Below are 22,165 nucleotides of genomic sequence, written 5' to 3' on the forward strand. Positions count from 1 at the left end.
TCCAAAATAACAAAACTAAAATAAAAAATACCATAATTTGACCCGATATGTAAAAATATTCGAACGGGTTCTTAGAGCACGGTTTCTGAGGACAAAAAGGAAGTGAGATAGATTTATATGAACATATAAATCTTAAGAATATTAGATATCTTAAATCATCTTGCACCGAGTAACACTTTAGAACCATCGATGACTAAATCACGTCTTCATCTTAGGTTTTTGGGAATGATTCTTTTGTGGTATGTAGTTGGGATTGAGAAATATCCTAAACGGTAGCAACAAATATCCACTTGTTTTACCATTAACTTAACTGATTTTCTGTTTTTTATTGGTTGGACAATTAACACCTTTTGGCTGGTGTTTTTTTTGTTCTTGAAGCCATTTTCATGTCGTTGGTTCAGACAAAAGAAGTATCACAGTGACACAAACAAAATCTTGTATCGTTAATAATTTACTATTTATCAGATTCCTACAAAATTTGAAAATGTGGCCATTACTTCTGTATGTTGAAACTCTATTAGCATGTGATATTAATGAAAAAATAAAACATACAGCAAAAAGGTAATAAAACTAAAACATTTTTACTAAAACAGAAGAAAGAAAGATCAGATACTTAGTAATTCGGCCACCTCAAAAGACTTAGCAATCACCTGAGGATTATCAAGCAAGATCCAAATTATACTAAGGTCCATAAAACATAAAAAGCATCCTACAAATCTATGAGAAGTCTGTGAACCTCATAGAATACATAAAGAAAATAATCTTTCAATTGCACGTTTGGTTACCATGTGCATATGAAAACAGATAAACAAAATAAAATTATTCACCCACATATGTCCGTAGTTCCAAATACACAAAATTCCAGAAGAAACTTGCTAGTTAGAAACCTGCAAAATAATGTGATAGCAGTTTCCATCCTGAGTAGCAGAAACTAAAGGTAAAGTTATAAAACAATGAAAGTGGTGCTACTCCACAAAATTAAGGATACCAAATGGTCATATTTTTTTCTTTCAGTCACTACAACTAAGCTGCATGAGAGAAAAGTGAAATGCTTAAATTACCATGGTTCTGTATGATGTAGATCCAGAGACCTTACTCTCTCAAACCTTTGAGCAAATTCTTTCTGATCCAAAAAAATAACATGTAAACACAGTTTAAAACCATAGTGAATGATCTAAAGGAAATCTCCAAAATACATACATGGATATAGTAAAACAATACATTGATCTCAAGTCTGGGAAGCTGTTTTACCAAAAAGAAAGAAACCCGTAGTCTGTATCAACCATAAATAAGATCATAAACTAAAAACAAATTCATGAATTAAAAATACAAACTTTGCCAAAAGCTCTCCATCAAAATAAACAATGGAACCTCAACCAAACACATATATACAAAACTAATCGCTTGTAACCAACCAACCAGGTTCGAAATTAATAAGAAACAATTGTATTATCAAACAAACTTATATCTTACTAATGAAAAGAAACAAAACGTTGTATGATTCTTTACCGTATCTGGAAGTCCTTCTTTTCCAATAACATATGTTTTTTGTTGTCCATCGTTAAGAACTACTTCCAAGGTAAGTCTGGTCCATCTGAAATCAAAAGTAACATTTTTATATGAATTAACCGACAATACTTGTTCTTCACCATCAATGTTTGCATGATCCTCAACTCAGATTCAAAGGTTGTTGTGTCACCTTGTCCTGTCAGAAGCTCCCTTTTGCTGAGGTTGTCCAAGTAGTCCAATGTCTCTAATATTTTGCTGATGATATCTGAGAAAGAGAGGTAAGTATGATATGAACATAAGAATCTAAAAGGGCTTTCCCTTGATGTTTCTAGCAAGAGAAATCAATGAGTCGCCATTATGGCAAATGAAACCCGAAGAGAGAACATAAACTGTAAATGGAAACATACACAAACAAAATTCAGAATCTGTAAAGAGAAAAAACATAAAAGGCATGATGTTGGTTTTACTTTTACCTGTCAGGCCAAATTCAGCTCTCTCTCTCTCTCTCTCTCTCCAATGCCGTTGGATAACGATGGTGACTGTAGCTTAACGGAGCTCATCTCCTCTATCCTCGACCGCATCCCAAACCTTCTCAGCTTCAAATCCAAATGGTCCTCGATCCGCGTCAAACTCGCCGATCTCAACACTCACCTCTCTGATATTCCCGCCTCTTCTTCTTCCAACCAGCTAGCTCTGGATCTCCTCCTCTCCGCTCGAGAGACGCTCCACAACGCCTCCTCCGTCGCGGCTAGGTGCGAGGGTCCGAGTTTATCTGAGAGAAATCTCAATACGCAGAGCGACGTCGACTCGGTCATGGCTCGACTCGATCGCCACGTGAAGGACGCTGATGTTCTGATCAAAAGCAGTCTTCTCAACGAAATCGAAAAAGCAGTCTTCTCAACGAAATCGTTTCGATTTCGTCAAAGAAGGAAGCTGCGGCGAGGAATCTAGTTATCCGATTACAGATCGGTGAACCGAAGTCGAAGAACTCGGCGATTGAATCTTTGCTTCGGGAAGATGATAAGAACGTGATGATATCCATAGTTCAAGGTGTTGTTCTCGTTCAGGTTCGGTTGCTCGATTCGTGTAGTTTGAGCATGAAGGAGAAGGTTGTAGCCGTGATTTCAAGAATCTCAACGGTGGAGAGCAGTAAACACGTGTTGATAGCTGAAGGGCTGAACCACCTCCTTCGTGTGTTGGAATCAGGAAGTGGTTTCTAAATCAACATCAAAGGTTTGATTAGAGAAATGTGAAGTTACTCGTTGAAACGGTTTGGAGAGAAGAGTAATAGAAGATGTGGAAGTCGAAAGGTAAAAGAAGAACGAAGTTAGAGTTACGATGTAATCAGTTGCAGTACGAAGTGGGCTATAAGATACAGAACAAACAGGCCAAAACAAACGAAGCCCAAAACAAAATAAATCGAAGATGACGGATGACATGGATGATTGTTGCAATATTATTGGCTGATTTTTTTTGGTGACGTGGACGCGCTTAGAAGTCTTGATATCTTCCTTTTAGTATTGTTAGATAACCACGTGGACACTTTTAGAGGGAGATAAACTCTCCTATTATTATATAGAAGACTAGGGCTTGTTCCGGGCTATGCCCGGGTTTTCTTCTTTATGTCATAATTTAAATTAAATCATTATAATTTGGTATTTGAATATATATGTTATATATGCTTTGACTGATTATAAAATATAAATCATTAATCAAATTTAACTTTTTGTATTGAGAAAACTATAAATAATAAGTGAGCCTTATTTACAATTCAAATATTCTTTATTTATTTATTTAGGGTTTCAGGAAAATTCTAAGATTCATTTAAATTAAATAAGAATAATTTAAACTGTTTCAGACTATTAAATATGTTGTAAATATGTATTTAATTCTTCTATATTAAAATAAAATTATTTGTCATAAAAAACAGAGGAAGTAGAAATTAAATGGTTTGAATCATTGTTAGCCAAAACCCCCTATTTGGAGTTCATTATGCGATTTTTAAAAAGAACTTAGGTGCACATAAACTAAAAAAGGATTACAGATGGATTGATTACCCTTCGGGCTCTTTCGATAAGTCAGTGTCCACATATTAATGCCAGTCAGTGTTGCAACGCGAATCTGCTGCTACTTCTCTCCAGTGCATGTCAGTTTTCTCAAGTTCTTCCTAGATTGACATAGAAGAAATCTGGTAACATAGAAGTAACCGTTTTGTATAGTCACCTTTTTAAATATACCTGGACAGTGGCCATTTCGATTATAACATTAGAAAATATAATCAAGGAGGACTGTTTTGAATGTCATATATCGGAATATTTACAAAAGAAAAAGATCGACAATTATTGTTTGTAAAATAGAATAAAATGTAGATACAATCTTCAAAAAGAATGGAGACCTTCCAATTGAACTTTTACGTAGCCATAGAGTGTTAAAATTCTCGGATGATTCTTCTTGAGGAAGTTTCAAAGTGGGCATCACTGGCTCAGGCTGGCATGCAAGAATTTATTGATACCGAGATGGAGATACAGATGGATCTTGAGTAAGTTTAAGTTATCCTTTAAAAGGTGGGCAAAGGGATGCGTGAATCCCTTCCAAAGCAGCATCCGCAGGAGAAGAAGACTTGGCCGAAATAAGTTTTTCAACATTCTCAGCTTGCATAAGGTCTAAACACCCATTCAAAACACACATGAAGTCTAAACTCTCATGGAACATGCACCGCATATCCAGCCAGAATGTAAAAGAAGATTCAGAATCTATAGGCTATAGCCAAAGCTCACCGATAAACTCTTAAACACATCAAATAATCAAGACATCTGTAATACAAAGATGGAGGTAAAACTTACTGAACGAATCTTCAGTTTCTGACCTGGCTCCACTAATATTGCTCCAACATCAACACATGTCCTCAAAACACAATACAAACAAACTTTGCTATTGTGACACTGGAGCTCAATTACATATACTCTTATGTATGACCAAGGTGACAACATGGACACGACTAAAATCTAATAAGAAGTCACACTTCAATTACCAAACACTGAGATAATCATGCAAAGCAGGAGAGTGTAAGCGTCAAAGAAAATTTGACAACTTTCCAATATTTACCTCGTGAACAACATTGCCTTTTGAATCAACAACAACTCCATATTCTACGAAATGACTCTTTAGCCACCATGAATCTGAATCCAAAACCTTAAGACAATCACTCGCCTTCTTGCTCCATTTTTTAGCAGAAAGAATGACTCGGGAAGCAATTTCCGCAGCCTTATCCCCTAACAAACTCATGGAACCAGGTCAGACACTCAAGATTCCTTCAATACTTCAATGTCCATCTTTCTATTTCAGATTATTTTGGTTATATATGGATTTAGTTGTCTTAGTTTTTGTTATGAAATGTAAAAGTAAAGTACCTTTCATAAAAGTACTAAAACGAAGGTGTAGAAAAGCACATTACTTGCTCATTATTGGTATGCTTCCTCACTATACACAAATTGTTCCAGCAAGGAATATAATCCTTGTCTGTTAGTTATGAAACATCCACTGCCCATGAGCCATGGCTTCACATATGAAACTCAATCGAAGCAATTTATTAGTAACTGTTGTATAAAATTCTTTCTCCTTATTGACTATTTGCAAAGCATAAAAAACAATATAGAAACACAGTAACTTTATTTTTCCCAGGAAGGAAGATCAGCCAAGCAAATAAAAAAGGAAGCAGCAGGGATTTTGTGATGTTCAAAAATTACCAGTATATGCGGCTCCTTTGGGTCAAATTATTCAACATAAAAAATCTATGTTAATTCTCCAGACTTGTCATTAGCTCTTGCAATTTCAGCAGTGGGGTTCTCCTGCGGCTCTGCTCATTGGTTTGAATGGTTTATGTCACGTGGCTCTTAGATTTAGAAAGATGTGTGAGTGGTAAACAAAAACATAGAATAAATGAGAGGAGAACGACATACCTCTCGAAATGTTGTTTCAATCTCTACCTCTTTCCACAATGAAACTGAAAAGGGAAAAACTAAATGAAAGGGACAATTTCATATTATTAGATTCCAATATGAGATGAGTAATCTAAGTTCCATTTACCTTTTTGGTTTCGGCAAACAAACTATGCGATTGTAGTTCAGTCAGCTCTTACTCCTCGTTCATGGCCATTGATGCAGCTTCGAGTAGGTTTTGATTTAGGGTGATTTAGGTTTAGACGTAGATCTTTATATAGGAGATGGATCAATGGGAGGTGGAAAAAAACATTCAAAAGAAAGGTTTTAAGTTCATCATTGATTAAGAAAGTTACACAAAAGAAAATTCAGACATCAAAGAAGATGAAGTGGAAGAGTCGGGGGAGAAACTGAGGCGTGAAACAATACAGATTTTTTTGTCCTTTCTCTACATGGGTTGGGATGGGCCTATTTGATAATTTTCAAAGAACCCATACGAAAATCCACTCTATTTCAGTCATGGTGATGTGGCAATATCATACCTTCTCATTGGGTGATTTTTCATAGTGTGTGCGCCCTTCACCGTTCTCGCTCAGTGTTTGCAACGGCTGGGGAGGCAGTTGTAGAAGCGAAATCTCGTGGACGGTCTATTTGAGGCTCTTATTCCTCTTTTATTACTTGTTTGATTACAAGATTAATGTATACTATTTGTTATCACCAATAACGAGCCAAATGATATTAATCTGGAAGTTAAACTGTCACTTGAAACTTAATTTTTGTTGGTTAAAAATATGATTGTTGAAAATCGGGTTGTGACCGTTGGATGATATGATATCTAAGTCAACGTAATTAATAACACATATATCGATTTTAGATATTAATAAAAAAAAATAATTGACTTTATTGAATTACTATTTGTTAAAAGTTATTGAAATTGAAAATTACAGAAAACAATACATTTATTATGGTAGTTTAAATATGTGTGAAAATACTAAAAAGTCTATTTTTGTGGAACGGAGAGAGTAGTAGTTTTATAAGTATGAGATGTTTTTTAAAAAAAAAGTATGAGATGTTTTTATTCGTTAAGTGTATTCATGCAAGCTTTACTTTTTATAAGGTTTTTAAAGTTTATCTTATAAATGTTTATATTTTTAATTTGAAATCTCTTAATCAAAAATTACTCTTTATGTTTCATAAAAAGTGTCACTTAGACACTTTCACACCAAAAAAATAATTGAAATACATTTATATTGTCAGTTTGGTTTGGAAGGTCATATACCAGAGTATATTTACGTTGCTAACAAACAAAAAATACATTTACATTGTCATTAATTATATCTATTTAATCAATAGTATTTGAGCTCAATCAATTTATTTTTTAGATCAATACATTTTATATTTAATATTCAACTGAAAATAAGTATAAATTAAATTGAAAATCTAAAATGACACCTTTTATGTAACAAAAATAAAAGGTTAAAGTGACATTTTTTTCAGAAACACAGGGAATATATTTATTGGTATTGTAGTGCGTTCAGTAAGTAGTTATATTGCTTGTTAACAAGTTTGCTAGTTCTAAAATTCCACAAACTAGTTTGTATTTAATCTGATTAGAATAACGTGGGAAACAATTCAATTGTTAGTGAAGGGTTAGGTTAGTAATATGTGCTGAGTGCAAATCTTAAGTTGGACGATTTGTGTCACATAAACGCCAGCGTAGATCCTGAAATTGAGGTGGTCGATTTTTTCATGTGTATTTTCGTTTCAAAATTAATTTTGCTTTGTAGTACTACTAAAAAATACTTACTAGTATCATTTTCAGTTCGGAATAGTCGCCGAATTGCTTTGCATACTGGTAATGTTCGGAAAACCGCTTAATTGCTTTGCAAACTGGTGGACCACAATATTTTGGGGGTGGACAATAATTAAGTTATGTAGACTGTTGAATTGGATATCAAACTTACTTGATTTTATTAAGCTCTACAAGCTGAGTATTCATACAAGAGACATTGACGGTTTAACATAAACCTTTCCTTTTGATGAATAGGAAACTATTCTTATCTCTAACTAGAGAATAGAAAAATATACCGTAACGTATAAGAAGAATATACGATATAACATACATCGTATATATCGTAATACTTCCCCTCACGTTGGAGGGTGAAGGTCACAAACGCCCAACTTGGACAATAGAGTATTGAACTGAACCCTTTCCAGTGCTTTGGTTAGAATGTCGGCGACCTGCTCTTTGGTACGAATATGATGGAGAACAATGAGACCATCCCGAACAGCATCGCGAACTGCATGACAATCATTTTCAACATGCTTGGTACGCTCATGAAAGACCGGATTTGTAGCAATATGGATAGCTGCTTTACTGTCACAGAAGAAGCGGGTAGGAACCTGTTTGATATCGAATCCATACAACATTTTGCGTAACCACTTTACTTCTTTGAGCGCATCAGACATAGCCCGATACTCGGCTTCGGCTGAGGAATGGGACACAGTGTCTTGCTTCTTTGTCTTCCAACTAACGGGAGAATCACCAAGCAAAACAACAAACGCACTGAGAGACCGACGAGTTGTGGGACACGAAGACCAGTCAGAGTCACAATAAGTGGTTAAAGACATGTCTGGAGAGGAGCTTAACATAATTCCTTGTCCAGGAGAACCCTTTAAAAACCGCACTATTCGTTGAGCTGCTTCCCAATGAGCTTCCTTCGGAGTCTGCATGAACTGAGACAAGACGTGCACGGAGTAACTTAACTCGGGCCTGGTATGAAGAAGATACAGCAACCGACCAACAAGCCTCATGTATTTGCGCGGATCAGTCAAGACTGGACTGTCCACCTTGCTGAGTTGGTGATTCTGTTCGAGAGGAGTAGCAGCCGGCTTGCAACCAAGATTTCCCGTTTCTGCGATAATGTCCAGTGTGTACTTACGCTGAGAGAGAAATATTCCTTCTGGACCACGGCTTACTTCAATACCAAGAAAATATTTGAGTTTTCCCATATCCTTCATAGAGAAACATTTGCTCAAGTAATCTTTATACTTCTGCACCATACGACTGTCATTGCCACTGATAAGTAAGTCGTCAACGTATATCAACACACAGAGCATGATGCCTTTACGATTGTATGAGAACAACGAGTAGTCATCGTAAGACTGAATAAAACCAAACTTGAGGAGTGCGTCAGAGAGCTTTTTAAACCAGCAACGTGGAGCTTGCTTAAGTCCATACAAAGATTTCCGAAGGCGACAAACTTTATTTGGATGAGTATGACGAAATCCAGGTGGGAGCTTCATGTAGACTTCTTCTTCAAGGTCTCCATGAAGAAAAGCATTGTTAACATCCATTTGAAAAACTTCCCATTGATTTTCTGCAACCAACCGAAGAAACATACGAACTGAAGTCATCTTGATAACAGGGGCGAAAGTTTCATTAAAGTCTTCCCCTTCTACTTGGTTGTTTCCCATAACTACAACGCGAGACTTATGCCTTCTGATCGTACCATCAGGATTATATTTGATCTTATAAACCCATTGACTTCCGAGTGCAACCTTGTCAGGTGGAAGATCACATATATCCCACGTATGTTGATCTTCGAGAGCAACGATTTCATCAGTCATGGAATCATCCCATACGTCAATCCCAACAGCTTCTTTGAAGTGTTTAGGTTCAACACCGGCTGTAATGGCAGCTAAGAAGGCTTGTTGCAGGGAAGTAAACTTAGAATCAGACACAAACTTAGTCAATGGGTAGAGTGTAGTACCTTGGACCGAAGACGAGGTCTGAGGAACGGAGATAGTGAGAGCGTAATGGGTATCTAATTCGCTTGCTGCGGCATTGTACGTGACGTAATCTTTAAGATTAACGGATGGAACATGTGGTCGTTTTCCTCGACCAAGAGCTTCGTTGACTACTTGATAACCAGAACCACTGGCGCCATCGGTCAAATCAGCTGCTTCTGTGATAAATTCTTCAAGAACCTCATTACTCTCGTCAACGGTTGTGTCAGGATGTAAGGTATCATCACTAGTACTGATCGAAGGAACCGGTGGAACAGCAGCTGGCACAGGTGGAACAGCAGCTGTATCAACAGATGGAGGAAAAACAGAAGAACTCCCCCTGTTTAAAGTGTCCATAGGAACTGGTGAAACATTAAGATTCCAGTCCTCATCAATATTCTCTGCCGGTATGATTGTAGGAGCTGGTGCAGATGCCGTAGCGTATGGAAACACGTCTTCTCGAAACAGAACATCTCAAGAGATGACAAACTCATCACGTTCCATATCATATACTTTATAACCCTTTTTCCCGAAGGGATATCCAACAAACACACAAAGACGACTTCGCTCACCAAATTTGTCTTTGTGCCGTGTGACTCGATGTGTATAACAAGCCGAGCCAAAAACACGCAACTGTGTGTAGAGTGGTTTACAACCATGAAGAACTTCATAAGGGGAACGTCCTTTGTGAAGCGACGTAGGCGTCCGGTTAATCAGATAGGCGGCAGTTAGGACAGCTTCTCCCCAAAACGTGATCGGTAATCTTGCTTGAAACAGTAGCGCACGAGACACATTCAGAATGTGACGATGCTTACGTTCGACACGGCCATTCTGCTGAGGAGTCCCGACACATGAGGTCTGATGAATGATGCCGTGTGCACGAAAAAAATCGGAGAGACATATAAACTCTGTGCCATTATCACTTCTTACCATCTTTACCACTTTACCGAACTGTTTTTCTGCATAGGCAATGAAATTTGTAAGAATTGTTCGAACTTCTGACTTTGCCAACATTAAGTACGTCCAAACAGATCTTGAGAAAATCGTCTACAATTGTGAGAAAGTATACAGCTCCACAAGACGAAGGAATGCGATATGGTCCCCATACATCGACATGAATTAAAGAAAAACAATCATCTGATTTATTAATACTTTCTGGAAAAACTTCACGAGTTTGCTTAGCTCTATAACAAACATCACAAGAATGCGAGCTTTTATTGGTAGATAAAGACATAGGTAAAGATGAAAGCACAGAAAAACTAGGATGCCCTAAACGCTGATGCCACAATGACTGATCAGAAGATGTGTCGACTGTGTGTATCTTTGCTGTAGCCACATCCATTAAGTAGTAAACCCCATCACGCTCTTCACCGGTTCCAATCAGAGTCCTCGAGAAACGGTCCTGTAAAACACAAATAGTATCAGTAAAAGTGGCGAAACAGTTCGTTTGTTTTACAATCTTTGCAACCGAGATCAAAGTGCAGTTTAAAGATGGCACATATAAGACATTAGTCAGTGAAACCCTTCCAGACAGAGGAAGAACGCCCATACTCATGGCAAAAGTTCGACTACCATCTGCAAAACCCACCGAACACGGTGGGATAGAGACAATATTTTGCAAAAGAGAGAGGTTCCCGGTCATGTGATGGGAAGCCCCAGTATCTAGAATAACATTGCCATATTTTTCCTTACCAGACAACTTGTCAGACCCTGATTTCTCTTGGATCAACTGAGTGAGAACCTTCCACTGATCTTGTGTGAACTCTGGAAAAGCAGAGAAATTTGAACTAGTGGCATGAGCCGCAGTAACTTGTCCACGACCACATCCTCCTGAGTTGGAGTTTCGACCACCACGTCCTCTTCCACGGCCAGAGCCTCCTCGATCAGTACGATCAGCACGTTCAGTCCACCATTCCGGAAAACCAACTATCTGCCAACAATCCTTTTTGTCATGTCCTCGACGGCCGCAGTGAGAGCAGAGTCTGTTGCGAAGAATTGAGGAATCTGGATTTTGATTATCACTGTGTGAACCGTTTTCAGCATGGCGTGCAACAAAACCCACTGCGTCTTGTTGCAACTCACAGTTACGTGACGAGGTTAGCCGCTGCTCTTCTTGAACTACTTTGGAGTAAACCTCTCCAATTGATGGCAACGGGTCCAACCCAATGAGAGACGTGCAGAGACTCCCAAACCTAGAGTCATCAAGGCCCATAATGAACTGATGAACCTTGTCGTCATCTCGTTCCTTCCTGATTTCTTTGGCAGCTCCACATGTACACATCGGCAAAGGTCGATAGACATCAAGTTCTTCCCACAAGGAACATAATTTTCCATAGTACTCAAGAACACCTTGACCCTCTTGTCGACATGCTGCTTGTTGCGCTTTAAGTTGATGGATACGTACTTTGTTCCCAACCGAGAATCTCTGTTTCAAATCGGACCACAGCACACTTGCCTCGTTTACGAACGTCACTGACGACTTCACCTTTGGATCTATAGCAGCACGGATCCACCCGATAATCATGGAGTTGACTGCTATCCAATTATCGAAGTCTGAATCATCACTGTTAGGTTTCTTGAGAGTACCATTGATGAAACCAACTTTACGCTTTGCTTGCAATGCATTAAGCATCTCGTTGGCCCATTGGTTATAGTTGTCTCCGTTCAACATGACCGGAGTAATCATGGCTCCGAGATTTTCGGAACCATACAGCCTATACGGAGAAGGAAGGGACGAAGCATCACTCGTATTCTTCTCTTGCGTATCTTTGGAACTTCCATCAGACATCGTCACAGACGAGAACTAACTCACCACAAGAAAACACTCCGAATTCCGACGGAGCTTCCGACGGACACCAAGGTCGTCGGACATTTGCGACGGAATACTGACAAATTTCCGACCAAATCCAAAAAAATGAAGTCGTCGGAATTCCGTCGGCCATTTCCGACGGAATTCCGACGACATACGGTTCGTCGGAATTTTCCGACGACTTTTCGACGACATTCCGATAAAAAATGTAACCGTTGTAGTCGTCGGAAGTTCGACGGTATATTCCGATGGAATTCCGACGACATTCCGATTAACAGCAAAGTCGTCGGAATTTCATCGGTATTTTCCGACGGAATTCCGACGAACCATGTGACCGTTGCCGACAAATACATATGACCGTTGTATAGCCGTTTGGGATTGGACAATTCCGACGGAATTCCGACGGACTTCTTTATATCCGTCGGAATTTCGTCGGAAAGTCGTCGGAGGTCCGTAAGCAATTTCCTATAAATACAACCCCTCCTCATTCAACTCATTCACACTTCATTCTCTCTTCATTCTCTTTAGTCATAACAATTCCGTGAAAATCATGTCTTCAGAAGTTTATTATCGTTCGTGGATGGATAAACCTCATTTGGATCCGAACACCAATTTGCTTACGGAAGAATACGTTCAAGGGATTGGAGAATTCATGAGGCTTGTTCAACAGCAACCGGATGCAAAAAGTGGTATGTTAAGATGTCCCTGCTCTTCTTGCAATAATAATAAGGTTATAAAAGAATTTGATGTTTGGACTCATTTGTATATGAAAGGGTTTTCACGTAATTATAAAGTTTGGTACCTTCATGGGGAAACTGGTTATGAATATGGTAGTACTAGCGAACCTCAGCCTGTTAGTGAACCTCAGCCTGATATTAGGTTAGAAGAATCTAGAACGGATATAGATTATGGTGTAGGTACTGAGCAGATGGTACATGATCATTATAGAGGGGAAGAACCAAACCCCGAGTCTAGGAGATTTTTTGACATGTTGGATGCAGGAAAACAACCTTTGTATCAAAATTGTAGAGATGGTCATTCAGTCTTATCATCTGCAACTAGATTAATGGGTATTAAGACAGACTATAATTTGGCTGAAGAATGTATGGATGCGATTACTGATTTTGTCAAAGGTATTCTACCTGAGGATAACCTTGCACCGGGTTCATACTACGAGGTTCAGAAACTTGTTGCAGGTCTTCAACTACCGTATGAAGTGATAGATGTATGTATTGACAACTGCATGATCTACTGGAGAGCGGATGAGACACGGAATGTATGCAAATTTTGTGGGAAACCTCGTTATCAGGAGACGAGGGGAAGAGTTCCGATCCCATTCAAAAGAATGTGGTATTTGCCTTTGACGGAAAGATTGAAGAGGTTGTATCAGTGTGAGCGCACAGCAAAAGCAATGAGATGGCATGCAGAGCATTCCACAAATGGTGAGATTAGACATCCTTCAGATGCAAAGGCTTGGAAACATTTCCAGTCAACATATCCAGAATTTGCGGAAGAGAGAAGAAATGTTTATCTTGGATTATCTACTGATGGTTTCAGCCCATTTGGAAAGCATGGAAGGCAGTATTCTCTATGGCCAGTTATTGTGACACCGTACAACTTACGGCCGAGCTTGTGCATGCGACGAGAGTTTTTGTTTCTCTCAATTCTAGTCCCCGGGCCAGATCATCCTAAAAGATCACTAGATGTGTTTCTTCAACCACTAATATATGAGTTGCAACAACTATGGGCGCATGGTTTTGAGACATACGATGTTTCGCGCAAAGAAAACTTTCAGATGCGGGCAGTACTTATGTGGACAATAAGTGACTTTCCAGCATATGGTATGTTATCTGGATGGACAACACATGGGAAGCTATCATGTCCATATTGTCAAGATGACACAGATGCTTTCCAACTAAAGAACGGAAGGAAAACGTGTTGGTTTGACTGTCACAGACGATTTCTACCACCTGATCATCCATACCGCAGGAGTAAGACTTCGTTTACGAAGAACAAGCAGGTGTTTGATGGTCCACCTGAGGAAGTTAGTGGGAAAGATTTGTTGAAGCAGTTTAGGTATTTTGATGCAGAAAGGACGCCAGATGTAGGTGGACATGAAAACATTCGAGTCAATGCGGTTGGAGAGCTACATAACTGGCACAAAAAGAGTATTTTCTGGGATCTACCATATTGGGAGAGTCATCTATTGCGGCATAATTTAGATGTCATGCATATTGAGAAGAACTTCTTCGATAATCTGATGAACACAGTCCTTAACATCCAAGGTAAAACGAAGGATAATTTGAAGTCAAGGTTGGATTTAGTCGATATTTGTGATCGTTCTGAACTTCACGTTGATGAGAACGGTACGGCCCCTTTTCCCATTTATCGGCTAGATGGTGCTAGAAAAGAAGAGTTCTTTGATTGGATTACAGAGAAAGTGAAATTTCCTGACGGATATGCATCAAATTTGGGGAACTGCGTTGATAGAAGCGAAGGAAAGTTTACTGGCTTGAAGAGTCATGATTGTCATGTAATTATGCAGCGCCTCCTTCCGTTTGCCTTTTCAGCATTATTGCCACGTAATGTTCATGAAGCAATTGCAGGGATTAGTGTTTTTTTCCGTGACTTATGCAGCAGAGTATTGACTGAAGAGGGTATTAATAATTTGAAGACAAACGCACCAGTCAGCATGTGCAACCTTGAGAAGATATTTCCTCCATCATTCTTTGATGTAATGGAACATCTTGCTATTCATCTCGCAAGAGAATTGGAACTTGGTGGTCCTGTGCAGTACAGATGGATGTATATTTTTGAGCGTTATATGCATCATCTGAAGAAGATGGTCAAAAATCAAAGCAGGGTGGAAGGATCTATAGTGGCACAGGTGATCAATGAAGAAACTGCAATCTTTGCTGAAAATTATTTTCCACCAGAAGTGCAAACAAAACACCGAAGACCTGCTCGGCATGATGATAGAGGGGAGAGAGCAACATATCATGTTACTGTCCCAAGCATGTTCAAGGAAATAGGACGACTTAGTGGAAAATTCACGAAGCGGAGACTTACGGACACTGAGAACGCTCATTTGCAAACATATTTGCTCACCAACTGTGAAGATGTTCTACAATATGAGAGGTAAAAATATTTATTCATTTATTGTTAGATTAATATTCAATAAATTTATTTCATATTGATAATATTTTTGTATATAGTGTATATATGGCGGAGTTGCGTATGACTCACAGGCATGCAACAGAAGATGAGCTTCGACAACTTAGAGATAACGGATTTGCTGCGTGGCTTCGTAGTTATGTGAGTCATATATCCTATTACCCTATGCAAATGATTAGTTTAAATTTAATATATATAAACTAATTAATTTTGCAATCATATATGTTTTTTTTTATAGGTGAATGATGGTTTGGCCAGAGGTCTTGTGTTCGATGATTGGATACGCGAATTTGTGCAGGGACCAAACTATGTGGTCAAATCATATCCTAAATTTTGTACGCGAGGATATGCATTCACAAGGAAAGGTCATTCTAAGACAACATATGATGCTGGTGTTTCATCTTCTTCTGGTGACGATGTCTACTACGGCAACATAAAAGAAATATTGGAAATCCAATTTCCTGGAATGGTTGGATTGCGTTGTGTAGTATTCTATTGTGATTGGTATGACACCACCCCAGATAGAGGAGTGAAGATTGATGCGTTTGGTGTTACATCAGTTCATTCGCGGCGGAAACTTCAATATTATGATCCCTTCATTCTTGGTTCGCAAGCTGATCAGGTATGTCAATATATTCATAATTTTTTACCAATATAATTAATTAATGTTATATATTGAACTAATACTTTGTATAATTGATATGTATAGGTGTGCTACATCAGTTACCCTCGGGTGACGTACAGAGACGATCCATGGGTTACTGTAACGCAAATCAACCCAAGAGGACGAGTGGATGGAACTTCTGATGATGATGAACCATTGCAACCAGAGTCTACCAGCAACGCCCAGGCAGTTGAAGATTTGGAAAATGTTCAACTCGTTGAGAATTTGACTGTGTTTGGACATGATGCTGTCGTACATTCAGAGCCGGAAGCCGAGGTTGGGGAGTTTGATGAAGATTCAGAAGATTCTGATTAGTTTTTTTTTTTTTTTTTTTTTTAATGGTCCGTCGGAAATCCCTCGCAATATACCGACGACATAGCGACGACAACGGGTTTCATTGAAAATTGGAAAGGTCGTCGGTATTTCGTCGGAAAATACCGACGACATTCCGACGAACTTGTCGAGTTCGTCGGAATGTCGTCGGTATTTTCCGACGAAATACCGACGACATGTTTTTCTATAAAGTTTCAATCATAAAAATCTATAAATTTAGATGCCAAAACTATGAAAATAACACATAATAAGTGTTTAGTATAGTATTAGATCGCAACCGTTCAAATATAACAACTCATTAAAATATTTATGTATGCATATCATTGTTTTCATAACATCTCATCTTAACATTATGTACTTATACAATCATATTTATATAAGCTTACACTACAAAAAATATTGTTGTGTAAAATCGTGTTATAAAACATTTTTATTGTTAAATCTTTATGCAAATACTATATATATTATCAAAGGTTTGGATTTTGCATTTAGAAACTTGAAAAGAACACCCTAAACACTAAGTCGTCGGAATTCCGTCGGAATATACCGACGGAATGTGTCCGTCGGAAAATACTGACGGACACGTTCCGTCGGAATTTCAATTAGCCCGGGAGAACCAAACCGCTTGAAAATTTTCGCGAATCGGCATTTGGTATATTTTAAATATACCGACGGAATACCGACGAACCCGTGTCCGTCGGAATCCACGGAAATAAAAACCCTTCTCCTTTCTTCTTCGTTATCTCCGCGGCCTCTCTCTCTCTCAAAACTCTCCGGCGATTTCGGCGATTTCGGCGACTCTCCGGCGATTCCGGCCTCTCTTCACCGGCGAATCCTCTCCTATCTCTTCCCCAAACCCCAAATCATGTAAGAATCATCCCAAACCTTTTTTTTTTCAATTGTTTAGGGTTTTGGAAGTTGATCTCGGATTTTAGGTTGTTTGATTGAACATTTTAGGATTGAATGGATAGTTTAGGATATATAAGTTAGGATTGTTGTTTTAGTTTTTTTTGGAACATTTTTTGATTTTTAAAAACGTTTTTTGATTTTTTAAAACGTTTTTTTTTATTTTTAAAAACGTTTTTTGATTTTTAAAAACGTTTTTTGATTTTTAAAAACGTTTTTTGATTTTTAAAAACGTTTTTTGAAAAAAATATAAATATTTAACACCATTTTTCTTCATTTATAAATTTTAACAACATTTTTCTATATTTATAAATTTTTTATAATTTTGTATACATATATATATATATATGTAAATCATGTATAGTAAAAAATTTAAAATTTTTTATTTTTTTTTTTAAGTTTCCACTAATAAATATTTAACAACATTTTTTTTTTAAAATATAAATATTTAACAACATTTTTCTTCATTTATAAATTTTTAACAACATTTTTCTATATTTATAAATTTTTTATAATTTTGTATACATATATATATATATATATAAAAAGTTTAATAGTTTTTTTTAAAACGTTTATAAAACCTTTTGTAAATATATAAATGAAAATATGTTTGATGGGTTAATTTTTTTTTTTTAGGGCCGAGGATGAAGCCCGCCCCGCAGCCCGTCTTCGACGTAGTTCGGTGAGCGGTTCCCGTGCATCGGTATCGTCTCATGACTCGGTTCCCGCATATATTCCCGCTCCAGCTCCCTCTGCCCCTCACGCTGCCCCTCACGCTGCTGCTCAACAGGATCCGGGGGTCATGCCGGTTCATCTATTGGTTCAACAACCAGGTCGAGAGCATCTCCCGTTTCTCCAACTCAACCCACGACGAGGCCATAGCACTTGGTTAGTATTTTTTTTATTTGTACCGTTATATTTTTTGCTTTAATTAACTTGCTAACTTGTATTTTTTTTAAAGGTTCACCAAGTCGAAAAATGGCATTAGCCGGAGCATCAACCAGATGATGTACTCCATGCTCCGTTTTGGATATCCAAAGTGGAGTGTGATCCCTTCCGACGAACGAGAGTTGTGGTTTCGTCAGTTTGCGGTATAGTAACCCTTCATTTTTTTTAAGTTTTTACATTTTTTTACATATATTTACTTATTAAATTGTGTTTGTTTTGTAGCAAGAGTTCAACTGGCACTCCGATCTTACGGAAACAGTCCGTAAGAAATTCAACGAAAAGGCCATGGACTCTTACACAAAGCAGATAAACGCGTGGAAGACAGTTTGGCAGAAGAACAAGAAGCCACGGTTCATCAACGGGGGGGTGTGGGAGCAGTTGATAGCTCATTGGGAGAGGGAAGACACTGCAGAGACGTCTTCTAGGAACTCCAGGAACCGGAAGAGCGATCGTGGCGGGAAAGGTATGTATGTGCACAACCTCGGCGCTTGCTCCATGTCTACTAAGGAGGATGAACTTGTAAGTTTTTTATTATTATTTATCTTTATATTTTTTAAATAAATATTTTATATATTTTTTGGCTAATAATGGCGGTTTTTTTAGATCGAAGCAAATGACGGTAATCCCGTTGATCGTCTCCAACGCATTAAGGTGGCTCACACTAACAAGACGACGGGTCAAATTCAGGACCCCGTGATCAGAGGTGTAGTTGATTTGGTGGAAGCTGAAATAGTTTCTCAATCTCAGCCTCTCTCTGATGACGGCGACTCCACGGGAGCTTCAACCAACCTGTCTCTATTGCAAATAAATGAGATGGTTGAAAAGGTAATTTTTTTTATTAATATATTTTTTTTATAATGTCGATTACTTACTTGTCCATATTTACTTACTTTAAATATTTTTGTAGGCGGTTCCTAAAAGGAAAGGAGGCCGTTTAGTTGGGTTGGCCCGTCGTGCTTCTTCGTATCCGGCATCTTCTTCGCAAGCTCCGTATGCCGATCCCATGATTCTCGAGGAGCTACATGACAAAGATGAACGGATTGGGGCATTGGAGGAGCAGAACACCACTATCCTTTCGGAGAATGCCACTATCCGTTCGGAGAATGCCACTATCCTTGCTGAGTTGGCATCCCAGAAGAAGTTCAACACCGAGATTATGCAGAAGCTAGATCGTTTGATGTCTTCGAGTTCATCTTAGTTTATTTCGGCTTTATAAAACTTTCGGAATGTTTTTTTTTTCTATTTCGGTTTGTATGAATTTTAAACTTTATGAATGTTTTTTTCCTATTTCGGTTTTTATGAATTTAAATTTTATAATATTATTAGTTTTAAATTTCCAATTTTTTAAATTTATTAATATCAAAAAATATATAAAAATGCAAAATTAATTTGTAAAAAAAAAAGGGTATATACCGACGGACAACGGTCGTCGGAATATACCGACGGACATATATCCGTCGGAATTTACCGACAAACTCATTTCCGTCGGAATATACCGACGAACGTGGTTCGTCGGTATATTCCGACGACCGATGTCCGTCGGTAAATTCCGACGCCCAAAGTTCGTCGGAATAAACCGAGGAACCACGTTCGTCGGAATTGTAGTTTTCCGATGAACTCTGGTCTCGTGTAGCCGCATCGTAATATCGTCGGAAGTTCGTCAGAATGACGTTTCTCGGTATTCGTCAGAAAGTCGTCGGAATTTCTGACGAAATTTTGACGAATTTTTTTTTTCCGACGAAACGATACCGACGGACGGGTTCGTCGGAAATTCGTCGGAATAGACCGATTCCGACGAATTTCCGACGATTTCGGCCATCAGAATCCCCCTGTTTTCTTGTAGTGACTTGTTCAAACTCTGAACAAGAACAAAAGAGATTTTGAGTGGAAATTTTTAAAGAGATCTTAGCTCTGATACCATGTAAAATTGGATATCACTCTGACTTGATTTTATTAAGCTCTACAAGCTGAGTATTTATACAAGAGACATTGACGGTTTAACATAAACCTTTCCTTTTGATGAATAGGAAACTATGCTTATCTCTAACTAGATAATAGGAAAATATACTGTAACGTATAAGAAGAATATACGATATAACATACATCGTATATATCGTAATATAGACTACAACAGTTATTTAATCTCAATCGGTTTCAGTGTTTCACCGATCAAAACCTATAAACTTGAATGGTAATAACGAACAAGACAAATTAATCTCTTTACGGACTCGACCATTCTATTCTTAAGACGAATACTAATCCCCCTTTTTTTGGGACAGAATACTAATCCGTTTAATCAAATATTTTCGTTATAAAATCTGAACTATTTACTTTTGTTGTACACATATATTAGAGACCAAAGTTTCTGACAAAAATATGAAAATGGTATTTTTGTAAACCCATTCAAAGTTTATGATTTAATTTACTTAAATATATTCTAACTTTCGTTAATTAATTAAATAGCTTAACGTCCATTACATAGTTTTAAACTATTATTTCTAGAGGATGATATTTAGTGGATATTCATGTTTGTACATATTTAATTATTGTAAATAAGATTCTTGTAAATATACATATTGGATGAAAGATTCGTGAGATAGAGATCCGATTTTGTAAAATACCTCGTACAAGAAACAGAATCAAACGAGAAACGACGAAACCTACCAAAATTATCTTGGTCGGTGTTCTTTAGAACTTTTTGTATATACTTTTATTATTGGAAAATTTTGGTTAATTGGACCATTTTGGGAAATAATTTGTCAAATAATTTGTCCCCATATACCTTTGAGTCTATAAGCTTGTCAAAATATACCTTTGATTTTCTTAAATACGAAATTAACCTTCTAATTAAACAAATAATTTAACATAACTACTTAACTTTAAAATAGTAATTATATTATGAAACATTCTCTAGGATGAGCATAAATAATATATAATTAAAAAAATTAAAATAGTTTCACAAGAATACTCGAATTTCAAAATAAAAAAATTAAATTTTTTTTTTGAAAAAAATATATAGAAATTTTTTCGAATTCCAATACATATTGTTCAAAAATATAAAATAAAAAAATTACTTTTTTATTTTTTGTTATTTAGGGTATTTTGAGAGAATTCCTTATATTTTCTTATTAACTTTTTAGTAAAAAAAGATAAAATAACCCTAAAAGTCTAATTGTGTCGTTTTCCTGGTTTACTTTGCATTTCTTACGAAAAAACGAAGATCAACGAAGACGAATCAACAATGAACATTTATTTGTTATTCGCATCCCATCGCCAAACACCACATGTTACATAAATATAAACCATTTGATAGGGAAGAAGAAGAAATGAAGAAGATCGTTGAATAAACAAAGATGAATTCAACGCCATCATGGCCGGATTAGCTATGCGGGAGAGCAGTGTAACCGCCCCGGGTACATGAAATAAGGGGTCCAATTTTTCAACAAAAAAAATTGGAAAAAAGTTTATAAGAAGAAATAAAAAAAAATTTATATATACTTTAAATAATTTTTACAATATATTTTTTTTACATCTAAATTTACTAATATTTTATAAAATATATATATTTTTAAAAAATATGCTTAAATGTATTTATATAATTATTAAGGGTCTAAAACCTTTTTGCCCAAAGGCCCTTAAAAACTTTTAGAAAAGACCCTTAAAACCATGAGTCGGCCTGAACGTTATTCAATGTAACTTTACGCCAAGAAAAAGATAATTTTGAATAAAATAAATTAACATTATTTCCTAGATTTTCTCAGATTTAAAGACATAAAATAACCAAATATATATAGAACTAGAGGTTGGCCCGCCCTACGGGCGAGATTAATTACTTTACATTTATATATTTGTAAAATTTGGTGCAACTTGATTTGTAAAATATCATGGTCTTCATTTGTCACCAGCTTGTTCCATTAAACTGTTTTATTTATTTGGGAGTTCTGTGTGATGTAATGAACGTGATATATAGAATTTATTTTGCAAGTTTATTTAGCTTTTGATGCTAGTTGGAGAACAAAAGATTTATGATATTTATTTTGGTGTGTTTTTTGTACATAGTATTTGTGGAGATGTATTGCTATATTTTCAGTTCGT

General features: G+C 37.0%; 1 protein-coding gene across 1 annotated transcript; it reads left to right on the plus strand.

The window, feature by feature from the left end:
* Positions 1-2,025: 2,025 nt before the first annotated feature.
* LOC106453911 lies at positions 2,026-2,729 on the plus strand. The gene is made up of 2 exons (XM_013896106.1): positions 2,026-2,358; positions 2,439-2,729. Exons 1-2 carry the CDS (start codon positions 2,026-2,028, stop codon positions 2,727-2,729), a joined length of 624 nt encoding a protein of 207 aa, XP_013751560.1.
* Positions 2,730-22,165: the final 19,436 nt, after the last annotated feature.

This window comes from Brassica napus, chromosome C9, assembly GCF_020379485.1.
Source record: "Brassica napus cultivar Da-Ae chromosome C9, Da-Ae, whole genome shotgun sequence".
In the NCBI taxonomy this organism is placed as follows: domain Eukaryota; kingdom Viridiplantae; phylum Streptophyta; class Magnoliopsida; order Brassicales; family Brassicaceae; genus Brassica; species Brassica napus.